General features: G+C 43.4%; 3 protein-coding genes across 3 annotated transcripts; 1 reads left to right on the forward strand and 2 right to left on the reverse strand.

Annotated features, from left to right (window-relative positions):
• Positions 1 to 1,164: 1,164 nt before the first annotated feature.
• On the forward strand, positions 1,165 to 3,623 carry LOC6601969 (COMM domain-containing protein 4). Its single transcript, XM_002026980.2, has 4 exons — positions 1,165 to 1,190; positions 2,886 to 3,026; positions 3,086 to 3,317; positions 3,383 to 3,623. Exons 1-4 carry the CDS (start codon positions 1,188 to 1,190, stop codon positions 3,589 to 3,591), a joined length of 585 nt encoding a protein of 194 aa, XP_002027016.2. The 5' UTR covers positions 1,165 to 1,187; the 3' UTR covers positions 3,592 to 3,623.
• LOC6601968 (leucokinin) lies at positions 1,236 to 2,253 on the reverse strand. Its single transcript, XM_002026979.2, has one exon. It carries the CDS (start codon positions 1,883 to 1,885, stop codon positions 1,352 to 1,354), a length of 534 nt encoding a protein of 177 aa, XP_002027015.2. The 5' UTR covers positions 1,886 to 2,253; the 3' UTR covers positions 1,236 to 1,351.
• A 1,351-nt stretch (positions 3,624 to 4,974) lies between the features above and the next one.
• LOC6601971 (tctex1 domain-containing protein 2) lies at positions 4,975 to 5,614 on the reverse strand. The gene has a single exon (XM_002026982.2). The coding sequence runs from the start codon at positions 5,576 to 5,578 to the stop codon at positions 5,033 to 5,035; it is 546 nt and encodes a 181-aa protein (XP_002027018.1). The 5' UTR covers positions 5,579 to 5,614; the 3' UTR covers positions 4,975 to 5,032.
• Between the last annotated feature and the right edge of the window lie 6,667 nt (positions 5,615 to 12,281).

Raw genomic sequence — 12,281 nt, forward strand, 5'->3', positions numbered from 1 at the left:
GAGAAAACAGTGACTTTTCCATATCTCTGAATGAATATGTATTTTTTTAAATGAATAAAATAAATTAATGTATGCAAACATCATTATTTTCGATTTTCCAAGAAGTTGGTGCCTGGCATATTTCTCAAATTATATAATCTTCAGTATTTTTACGAAATAGAAGCATGTACCGTAAAATGAACGACATTCTGCATACCCTGAGGAAATGAATATTATAAAATTGCGAAGATGTTTGTCTCTAACGCATGCGGAAATAGTCAGTTTTTTACAATGAGAGAGACCAAGATATACGGAAAATAATCAAAATAATATGTCTAAAACATATCAATTTGACAAAATTTCTTTATTTACTACGTTTCTTAATATTAAATTAACGAAATAGGGTATTCAAATGCCCATACTCCGGTTGAAAAGCAACAAGTCTTCAAATACCAGCAACATTGACGTAACATAGCGACTGTTTTTTGTTGAACTTTTTTGCTTAAACCTTGTTTTAGTCAAAATACAGTAAATGGGAATACTTAAAAGTAGTTAATTTTGTAGAAAATTTATTCATCAATAGGATAAAACTATGTGGGCACGGCTAAGGGTTTTAGTTAGGCAGCATTATTCAACGGAATATCTAAATTGAGCAATTGGTACGATTACTCTTACTTCTTTTTGTTTGATCTTTTTCGCTAAACCATTTTTTTAGGCGAAATCCAATAGAAGCAAGTATTTAAAATAAGCCAGTGAAGTAGAAAATAGGTTCATTAATTGAATAAAACTATGTGGGCATGGCTAAAAGATCTATCTAGCTAGTTATATTGCACGGAATATCAAAATTGAGGAATATGTTTTCCAATCCTCGACGGATAACGATTAACCCATTGTAAGCCAAGGGGGCTACCACCGTACATAATACAAATTTAATGATTTTAGCGCCTTTCAGGTGTAAGATATCGTGGTTTTTTTGTAAGTTCGGAGGAAAGATGACATGGATCTACAAGAATAATTTACAATCAGTAATATTTGCTGCCACTTACCTCAAGTCGTTGAACTGTTTAAATAGAGGGGGCTAAGTGGGCCAAGTTTTTTTTTCATCAGACCGTATACTGTTATTGCGGTCACACTTAACAAGTAGAATAGAACTTTTTAGAAATAGAAAAATTATTTAGAATAATAATAATAATAAGCATAATACAAAAATGGTGAGTGCCGGCAAAGAAAATGAGTTAGACACGTGAGTTTTTTCCATTGCACGCTTGGCAATTTTCATGTTTATTTAGACATTTAGTGATATATAGAGGTTTTGAATTGGCATTTCATACATTTTCGGAAAGACTCGGGGACAATCTCACTCCAGCGGCGCTTAATAGTAGCTGCGATCTACTCCGGTTCCGGGTCCGGCACCGACTGCCGGGTCGGGGACTGCGAACAGCGGCTCTGGAGACCTCTTGCCACCCCATGAGTGGAATCGCTGCTTCTTTCCCAGGACCACGGAGTTGCGCTTTTCGTCGCGCTGCAACTGGGACTTGATGCGACAGCGCTCAATGACAGCGTCCCGGATGATGGAAGCGAACTCCACGTCGTTAAACTGAGCCATCAGCAGCTTGAAGAATGCCCAAATCTCGCCTCTCTGCGAGGTGGGTGGTGGGGCATAGTGGTGGAAGAGCCAGCCCCCCTCGGACGGGGATCTGTCCTCGGCGCTGACCGACTGGGCGTTGTAGGCGTCGCACACATCTTCGAAGCTGAGAATGGCCTGGAGGATGAATCTACGGTACTTGGACAGCTGAAGCTCGCAGGTATTCAGCTCCACGTCGGCGGAGGCAGGGTGCCCGGGCAAGGCGTACAGCTGCCTGGAGAGGGCCAGCAGTAGGAAGAGGAGTCGCCAGGTCTGCATCATTCAAAGAGCTGCGTGCGTGTGGATGTGGGTGCTCGTAATCCTCTTGGCCAACTGCGCTGGGAAATGGCTCGACGTCTTGCTTATATAGCTGCGGGTTTAAGTCCAACTGTTGGTCCGCCCACTGGATGAAGAATAAGTCGCGCCCGTTGACAACTTTGAAGTCCATAAAATAATTATAAAACGTTTGTCGTTCGCATTTTCTAAGCCGTTACACACGTCGCTAAATAAATAAGAGTGCGTATTAATAAGCGTGGCATGCCCCGTCCTGTCCTCGTCCTGGCTGTGGGCAGACGGTTGCAACAAGTGTCATAAATTTTCACGCTTCTAACTGGCGCTCGTTTGTTTCTTTCCGCTATGCCGGAGAATTTATTAATCCTGCCAAAAGATAAACGTGACGTGCACTTGAAACTGAGAACGGCTCCCTGGGCGACTTGCCTTATATGTAGGTCGTGTCGCGCCTCCCTGTGTCTCTGTGATGCCACCACCCACTTACTAACCCCTTTTTGCCTGCCTTGCCACTCACTCAGTCGTACAAATGCTCGCTGATTAGCAGGCAAGCGTATGAAATTAATCATATGCAAATATCGCCACTTTTTCCGTTGCTCAAGTTGTTGATGTCCTTGCAAGGGGTATATCGTTTGTTCGAATAACATGAGAGGGTATTCAGGGTCAGTTTTAAGCTTGCCCATTGTGTTCCCCTTATTTTGTATAATAAATATCTTAGGGTATTCCAAGATTTGATGTATTCCTTCTACTTATTTTTGCTAAGAGCGTCGTAGTCAGTCCTAGTCCTCTTGTTGGACCTCCTTCTAGTCTTTAATTTACTCAAAACGTGATGTGATAACTTGGCTGTAGGCGGTTGTTTGCAGTTAGCATGTGAGGGCTGAAGGGCGACTCGAAAAGGAGGAGGAGTTGGATAGCCTCGGATAACTAGATTTATTTCCTTATTTCCAGTGAAATGTTGCATCTAAATATGTTATTATTTATTTTCTCTTTAAAGAAATTCCGTTTCTGCGGCGAAGGGGATTGTCCCGATTGGGTATTGGCCGAAATCATATCAACACTCTCCAACTTGAGTATAGAGAATCTGGAAAAGCTAAGCGATCTAGTGGCTCAGAGAATATGTGGCGGAGCTTTTGAGGTGAGTATGTGTGATATTAAGTGGATTTGGATTTGACAGTCTCACTCTCTCTCCGAAAGGAAGCGGCCATCAAATCGTTGACATCCACACTCACTAATGAGGGGAAAACGGCCGTGGCCTGCATCAACTTTATGCTGATCAATGCATCCCGCTACAACTGCACGGAGAGCATATTTGGAGAGGAGATCCAACAGCTAGGCCTTCCCAAAGACCATGCTGCGGCCATGTGCCGTGTGCTGCAGAAACATTCCGGTTCCATACGTCAGAAACTGTTAGATAAGGCATTTAAAAGTGGGTTCCTTTACGCACATGCTATGCTATCACTATAATGAAATTTTCTCCGCCCATTTCCCCAGTTAACGAGCTGCAAAGCGTACGTAATGTAACCTCGCCTGGCGAAACGCCAGCAAATTGTGCCACCCTGGAACTGAAAATCTCGCAAGAACTGGTCGATGGCCTGCCCAAGGATACCACGCATATTGTTAACTTCGAACGCTCGCATCTGAAGGCTCTGCTGGCGGAGCTGAAAGTGGCCCGCGATATTATGGACAAATACGAAAATTAAAAAAACTAGAAAGCAAATGCGATGAAAGAAAATTGAAGAGAATATTACATCTTTAATGGAATACAACGCAGCTTTGCTTGATTAAGACTCGGTCTTTGGAATGTATATTACTGCCAAATCAATCAGTGAGACTGTCGGTCAGTCAGGGAGAACATTTTATATAATATAAATGTCGATTCAACGGGATTTTGGCACCCGATTGCAGATGATTCACGAACAGATGAATACAATGAACTCTTCCCAGTTTATGGAGAACAACAGTTTCAAAAACCCTTTTGAAGCCCCGTTTGGATCTGGCAAGGAAGACGGAGCTTTGGTATGAACACCTGGAATGCATCGCGTAACCAAATTTTGATGATGCATCCAGCAATGACGTGCTGGATAGAATATGATGCCTGTGATTCTTATTTACCCCCGCGGCCATTATTGAAAGAAACTGCTAAGGAATTTATTGATTGCAATAACTGCACATTAAGGAAAAGGCTAAGCATAATCTCCCACGCATCGCTGGACACCTACTTGAAGCTCTTCACTTTCTCCTTTTGAATGAAGGTGGCTGCAACGGCTAGAGGTAGTTCGAGCGGACCCGGCCCTTTGTCCAGTTAGAGAAATGGCGGGAAACCAGTCAGATTGGCACAACTTACGAGGCACTATAGAATTTTCCGCCTAGAGTACCAGCAGATGCTCATGTGCTCATCAAAAAAGATTATATGCACATGCGAAAACCTCATTAACAGCCATTTACTTTTGGATTGGCACATCCAGTCGTTGACCGATGCCAAGGAGAGCACTGGAGGCACTGGAGGTGCTGCCTGCAGAATCTGATCATCAAAATCGTCTCTCTCCTTGACCGTAAAGATATAGAAATCCCGCACTGTGTGGACCAACTGCTTGGACTGGTGTGCTGTGGCCTTTCCAGCTCCACGCGCCGAATGTGACAGATGCTAGGGAGTGGTTTGCGGAGATATTGACTGCAGATTGTTGTTGCCGGCGGCAGCCTACTAAAGGTTAAAATGGACCGTCCAGCTCGTAGTTGAGTTGGGCACACACCTCTGGCGGGGTGATCAGATGCATTATGTCGTAGTTCCGGCCAATCTAGGATCGCAAAGCTCTCGTACTGGAGCAGATAGAGTTGGGTGAATCTGCTGCTCCTGCCACAGAGGTGCCTGGAATATTCGCGCAGGTGCTGTGGAAGTTCAAATTCGGCCTCCAATTTGCTTGGCTTGGCTATTGCAAGATCTTTGGGGCATTCAAGGCACTACATACAAGATACATGCCAAAGCAAATGCCAACAACTGGTAATGACGCAACTTTTTTGATAATGAAAAGTAGAAAGATCTATTCATCGTCCTGAAGAATATGTTTGAAAACAATAAAACTATATTTTTAAAGTTGTAAATATAACGTTGCGACTTGAATGTTTATTTCCTCTGTGCCAAAATTAATACGTATAACAACCAAAGACACAGGCAATGCAAACAAAACTACCACCGTCGAAGACATAGGAAACATAATCATCTGAGAGTTGATCCCATATAGCCCGAGCCCCATAGAAACAGCCGGCGCCATTCTGTTGATAGAGCATTACGTTGACCACGTGCTTGTAACGCGGGTACTGGCCCTGTCCCTTCATCTTCAGATTGATTTCGTCGGCTATTTCGCGTGTCCACTTCACAGCATCCGCAGCAGTGTAAGTCTTGCTAGTCAGTCTCTCCGTAAGCACTCGTTGCAGTATATAGCGAATGTACGGACAGGGGAACTTGTTGCCAAAAGCTGGTCCCATGTTGTATGCATTGTAGATAGTAACATCCTTTGCTGGTCCTGCCTCAGCGTGTAGTTCACCTCCTCCAGCAGCTAAAACTGACGCTTTGGGGGTCGCATCGGATTTCACCTCGGGCAGAGCATTCCCACTTTCCACAGACTCCTGTGGCTGTATCTGCCGCTTGTTTTCCAGAATACTGTCGGTTTTGGGCTTACTCTGCGACATTTTTTTTTATTATTGTAAAATTTTCTTTTTGATGATTTCGCTTTGAATCACATCTGTGTTGTAAAACTTCGATCAAAAACTTTCTGTATGACGATAGTCGATTGTCAGCGATTGACAGGTGCTTCCAGGCTTTTATGTTTTAAAGGTTATACAAAAATCTTTGAAAATGGAGAAAATTATTTAGTAAGGAAGTTCTGTCGAGTGCGGTGTGCAAATTCTCAGGTTCGCCAGGGTCCGATCCAACTACAGGGAATTTGTAATGTCATGTTATGGGAACGGGAGGATGTGGAGGAGCAATTACTGGACGAGAAGTGGCCATCTGCTAGCTGACTTTCGAGTGTTGGGTGGAAGGAAAAACGGGTAGGGGTTGGTATGCCGATTATACGACTTACAGTGCCCGCTCAAAAAGCACATATCGGTAATTGAGGTAATTTACAAAAATTGTATTAAAGCTATTTCCCCATGGCCCTGACACGACGTGAGGCCATATTTCCCTCTATTCCGGCTTGTATTTTGAAGGTCCTGTCTTGAAGGGGGGTAATCTGCACCTTTACCGCGTATCTGGAGGGGTGGGCTGGTCCTCACTTCTACGTCGGCGACACTCTGTACTTAGCCGCACTTCTCAATATCGCTCTCTCGCTCTTTTTTATGTGCGGGTCTGCGCTCTCACTTTGACGCTACTGCTGGCCTTTCTCTCGGTGCTCCCTTACATACGTTACCCCAGAGACAAAAATTAGTTTGTAGAACTGATTAAGTGGATCTTACCCCAACAATTTGTATACGCGATGCTCGAAACGTTTAGTGTGTGTTTAGTGTTTGCGACCCCATAGAGTATACATATATATTCTTGATCAGCATCAATAGCCGAGTCGATACAGTCATGGCTGTCTCTCCGTCTTATCTGACGCCTAGTTCTTAGAGACTATTAGAGCTATTAGACCGCGCGGAAATTCAAATTCGGTCCCCAACGGGCGGTTCAGTAAGTCCCAAGCAGTAGTTAAAAATAACAAAAATAGATGGCGCTGTGGCCTTCAATAGCGCCACTGTGAACATGAATTTTCCATGTAGGAAAAATAACAAAAAATACATTTACATGTCAAATTAAATTGTTCTACATGACATTTAACGGCTAACACAGTTTCAAAACAATATTAACAATGCGTTATCCTTATGTGGTGAATCTTGCCGAGGAAACAAGGGAGATCTCTTCAGGGCGCAGGGCAATCCCCTAAAACCGCTCCCGGCATCAAGGAGACAACTAAAGACGGCGGCGGGGGAAAGAAGCCTAGCTAGATGGCAGGAATGCTGAGCCAAAACAGAGCAAGGCAGATGGGCATATAACCTTATAGGAGACATTGGTAGGTGGCTTAACCCGGCGGGTGGGACCGCGGATCACATACTCTTCACCTGCTCAAGGTTCACCAAGCAGCGGAGTCACATAAAACTAACACACTAAACGCCTTGGGCCTGATAAGCAAGATGGTATCTAGCGAACACTACTGAGGAAATCGAGAGAGTTGGAGCGGCTGCATAACGGCATGGAAGGAGGGGTCTAAGGCGATCCGCCTGAGGCAATATGCAAAATGTGATCCGTTCCGCTTTCTTCCTTTTTTTCGTTTCGTTCTTCGCTTTCGCAAAAGCACCCGAGTCGAGCGTGGGAGAGAGAGCAAATAAGAAGAGGAGCGGGAGATCAAAGAATGCACGCATTTTCGCCGCTCTCACTCAAATTTTTTCACCCGGTCAAAGCGTGCCTTGGCAAGTCGGCTCCGCGTTCAAGTCCATGAAAATGCGGAAAATGGTGAAAAATCCAATAGGAAAAATGTCGCGCAGGTGTGTGAAGTGAATTTTAGTGTAGTGAGTAAGTGATTATATAAAAAAAAATGTGTTTTAGTGCAAGAAAATGTGGTTAATAAAGGGCGGGGGCGCAATAGAGGCCAAATGGCGGCATAAATGCAGATCTACGAAGGAGATGCGCTGCAATGTGTGATATACATACATACATATGTATGTACATATGTATGTGTATATATTCGATATATATGTACATATGTAAAAAAACATATTATTTTTGCATAAATTATTATTTTCATGTGGCAATGTACAAAATGTGATATTCCGTTTTCTTCCTTGTTTTTTGCTTTCGTTTTCCGCTTTCGCAAAAGTACCCGAGCAGAGAGTGGGAGAGAGAACAAATAAGAAGAGGAGCGGCCAATAGAGGCCAAATGCAGATCTACGAAGGACAAGGGCAGCAATGTGTGATATACATACATATGTATATGTTCAGTGTTTAATATATGTACATATATGCAGATAAACATATTATTTTAACATAAATTCTTTTTTTTCATGTGCAAAAATCTAAAATGTGTTACTGTGTCGTTGTGTCTTTTTTTTCGTTTGATCACGTGAGTTCCAGCAATGTGTGTGTGTGCTTGCTTGAAAATTCGTCAAGTTCTGTCCCTTTCCCACTCCACGAGGCAATCGTGCAGTGCAGAAGAGAACCAAAGAGGAATGAGAGCTCTCGTTCCAAGTGAAGTTCATGATGGGGTGGGGCAGCCCAATAGTGCTAATCTGACTTTCTCTGCACCCTCTGTTGCCCCACCTTAAATTAAGATGCCTAAAGTTTTTGCGTTGATTATGGGTAAGTGAGACGAGAGAAATTCAATGTTTATACTTTTATTTTATTTCTACATAATTAATTTAAGCGCATATGCAAATGTACTATGCGCATCCCAGGCTGTCCTCCTTCTCCTCTACTCAAAATTGTCGCTTGGCTACGTAGTCTCACGGTCCCGTTTCTTCTTCGGCTTCTTATGGGAGGACAACAGGAAAGCAAGAAAAACGTAGCGGCACACGATTATGAGCCAAAAAGATAAGAGAGAGAAGAGGGCGTTTCTTTTCCGTGTTTTTGTTGTTTCTTTGTTTTTGTTTTTGATGTTCTGTACGTTATTCTCAGTGTAGATCTTTTGCTCACTCCAATGGGCGGGGAATCTCTTCTTCTTTGAGGAGCAAACGGTGAAACTTTGTTTCTTTCGGAACGAGAAAGAGAGAAAGAAAGTGACAATTTCAGTGGCACTTCACCTGCATAAATTCCCACAAACACTCTCTCAATCACACACCAACGTCGAAAGCTAAACAAAATTCGCATTTGGACACCGTACCGTACCGTTTGCACCGGTAATCGAGGACGGAATCAGGATGGGGATGGGTCTTGGACCCCAAAACTCAATTGAACGCTGGGCGCCAAGGTATGACCTATTAGCTAGTAAATCTAGAATTTTAAGCCAGTTATTCCTCTTAGATTTACTAGAAATTTCCCTTCCGTTTTTTAGATCGAATTATTTAGGATTCTCTTAATTAGTAATTGTTTTTGTATTTTGAATTCATGCTTTTTTCTTGTAGTAAGTTTAGTTCTAATACTAGTCTAACACCTACTCTTCTTGCTTGTTCGCGATCGCGTCATGCGGCAGCGCCCCTCGGTCGTTTTGCGTTCTTGCCTGACATTTACTAGCGGGGGTGTGCTCCTTCTCTTTCCCACTATGTTATACCCGTCTCTCATGAGGAGTGTAAGCAAAATTGCGAGAGATTCGCGTTTCGGTCACGTAGCGACTTGTTTTGGCTCTTGACTAGTATTATTATAAAGCCATGTACACTGCTTTAGATATGTTTTTCAATATTTTGTAATGTGGACTATTAGATAAGAAGAAATATTTGAAATTAGGGAGGGTTTTATTCAATGAGAGCTTTTGCCACTCAACCCCCTTATCTGCCCCATAAATGTCCTCAGAATTCAACCACAAATTCAACCCTTTTCAACCCAAATTTCGGACTCATATCGACTTCATCAACTGTATCAAATTTAATCAACTTGCCTGCAACATTTTGGTACCTATCCTGATTATAAATTATAGCATAACGTGCGGCGTAAATAAAGTAAAATTTGTTAATAAAAGACACAGAAAAGAGAGTGAATTCGGTGCAGGATGGCATGAGGGCATGAAGGGGTTCGTTTCGCTTCCAAATTTGCTTATCATCCGCTTTGGCCACGGCAATTACCGTCGCATCCTTTTTGGCCATCCTCCTGTGTGCAGAGCAGGTTATTAAAATTATCTGCAGAGGCTACAGAAAAGAAGAAAATTTCAATTAAAAGAATACAAAAAAAAAAACAAAAAATGAAGAATAAATTAATTTTGAGCTCCCTCTCTCTCTTTCTCTCTCTGTCTCTCTCTCTGGTTCTCTTTGCTGGATTTTCTAATTATGAGCTTCGGCAGCAGCTGCGGAGGTTAAAAGTTGCGTTTTTATGGCAAATTTTTTTGTATTGTTTTTTCAATTAAACTTGACCATGTCAAAAACGGAAGGAGCGCGGACTGGACTGCTTCGCGACATTTTTGATTGCCGCTTTGTGTTTTTTTTTTGTATTCGTTATTTTTTCAATTTTTTCTTCTCCTTGCCACATGTTGCTGACACTTGCAGCAGCTCTGCTCCGGGCTCTATTCCTCTTTTCAGTCGAATTTCTGTTTCACTTGGACTTTGAACTTTGATTTATGATGCTCAATGGCGGAAATTATATATGTGTGTGTGTGTGTGTGTGTGTGTGTGTGTTTCTGCCAGCTCTCTCTCTCTCTCTCCTCTCCGACATTGTCACCTGTTCTTTAATTAAATTTCCCCTCAAGGTCTGAAATGGACTGCAACATTGAGTTTGCTCGCCCTCGCCCTCCCCCTCCTCCCATCCCCCCCAGCGGCCGCCTGTCCGACAGTGTACAAATATCATATCGAAAGGTAAATAAATGCTCCACGCAGCTTTGATCCAATTACCCCGGCAACTATTTACCCAGCATTTAGTTGGTGCCTCATTCACGTTCATTCCACTGTCGGTCCTTTCTCGCTGTTCCTATTTACGCAAACTGATATCTAAACATTTGTGTGTCTGTCCCTTTGGCAGGATGTTCGTGTAAACAAGGGGCCAATGTCAACAGAAATGGTTCACGTAATACTCGTATGGTAAAGTGGATAGCCCATAGGATTGATAGGGGAAGATAGGCAGCTTGTCTGTCAAAAATAGCGAGAGGTACTACGCTTGAGAGGGTGGGCAGAAGAGTTCCATTAGTGTACAGAGCATCATTCTATCGCTACCCCCTTCCACACGCTTACTCTCTCGTACCTCTCTCTCACACACACGCTATTTCTCGTGCAGTGTGTGCACTCGGGCGGAGATTTACGAGTGTGAGAAGCGAAAGAGAGACAGACAGATGGAGAGGAATAAGAAACAGTAGCGGAAGAGTGGAAATTCGAATCAAATCGAATCGTATGGGATTGAGTAACGGGTGTAAAAGTAGAGCCGCGGTCCTAGCTCGCTTAAACTACTCTCCCAATCATCTCTTCCGACCCTCGCCAGCCCCCACCCTAAAACCTCCAAACCCAATCCCAATAACACAACCAGATTCGACTGGCAACGCCCAAACATGTGTAACGCTGTGTCTGGCCCACCCCCACCCACTCCATAAGCATGCCATAAGCATTTCTGCTCCGGCCTGGCAATGCTGTCACATTACGCGCCTGTTACCATATCTTTACAACTGTATCTGCAGATCGTCCTCCACGCACTTCTATGACAAAGCACAAAACTTAAAAACCTTATGCATGTGATTTGAGGCCGCCCGCCGATGAAGTGGTGGGAGGGGATGAGGATGAGGATGATGATGATAAAGAGGAGAGTTGGCTGGGAAGAGGACACAAGTGTCAGCCTTTTGTCTGTGGTTCGGATGGTGGTGGTGGTGGGTGGGCTCGCTCGTTCTTCCGGGTACTTCTTGTTGCTCGGTTGCTGCTGCTTCCGTTCCGGTTTTTAGTTCAACGTCGTCCACCCCTTGCGATGTTATGGGCCGGTGGCTATCACTATTTGCCACCCCCTGTGAGCTCTTAGTGTATTTATTGCGGGGGGGCGAAAACCACTTTTTGACTTTTTCAATTTGACTTTTCCTGTGTCTGGTCTGGGCCTTCCGGCCCTTACCCCCGGGCGTAATAATGAAATAAACGTTTCGCTAAATGCCTACGTATTTTGCGTTGAGGGTGAAGTTGGTTTTTGGGCGCACCGGCGACGGGAGGTGGATAGATGTCATTCAATTAATTCGATGCGATTTTCCTTTGAGGGGGCACTCGTATTAGACAAAAGTTAAAGTGAACCACAAACGATGATATCAGCTTTATATAGTTTGGAAGAGATTTTATAGGCACTATCACTGAATTGATTGATTGAAAAACAAGTGTAGTTTTGGTTCTGTATCTGTATCTATAAGACGAATCTCCATAACATAGACCCTATTTGTATACACATTTCATTCAGAAACATTTTGGCCATTTCAAGATTCTGCTCACCCAATCAAGTATTCATATGAACTTAAAATGTTCCGCCATTCGTTGGTATCCCCTGGCAACACCTGAACATTGCGCTTCTGTGCGCTGAGAGCTGGCGGAGATTGACTGCTCGACATTAATCAACGCATAAATTTAACGCATTATTATTTATGTGCCTTCCCTGCACCCCTCTCCCCTCTGCTTGCTATTGCTTGTTTCATTTTCATTTTCAAAATAGAAATTGTTTTACAAATGTCACGCCGGCAGCCCCGCCACTCGAAAATCACAAGGAAAATAAATGGCGCTAAAATGATTCAATTACCCGAAATGGAAAAGAAAAATGAAAACGCAA

Source organism: Drosophila persimilis, unplaced genomic scaffold (assembly GCF_003286085.1).
Source record: "Drosophila persimilis strain 14011-0111.01,24,50 unplaced genomic scaffold, DperRS2 tig00000900-arrow-arrow-pilon, whole genome shotgun sequence".
NCBI lineage: Eukaryota > Metazoa > Arthropoda > Insecta > Diptera > Drosophilidae > Drosophila > Drosophila persimilis.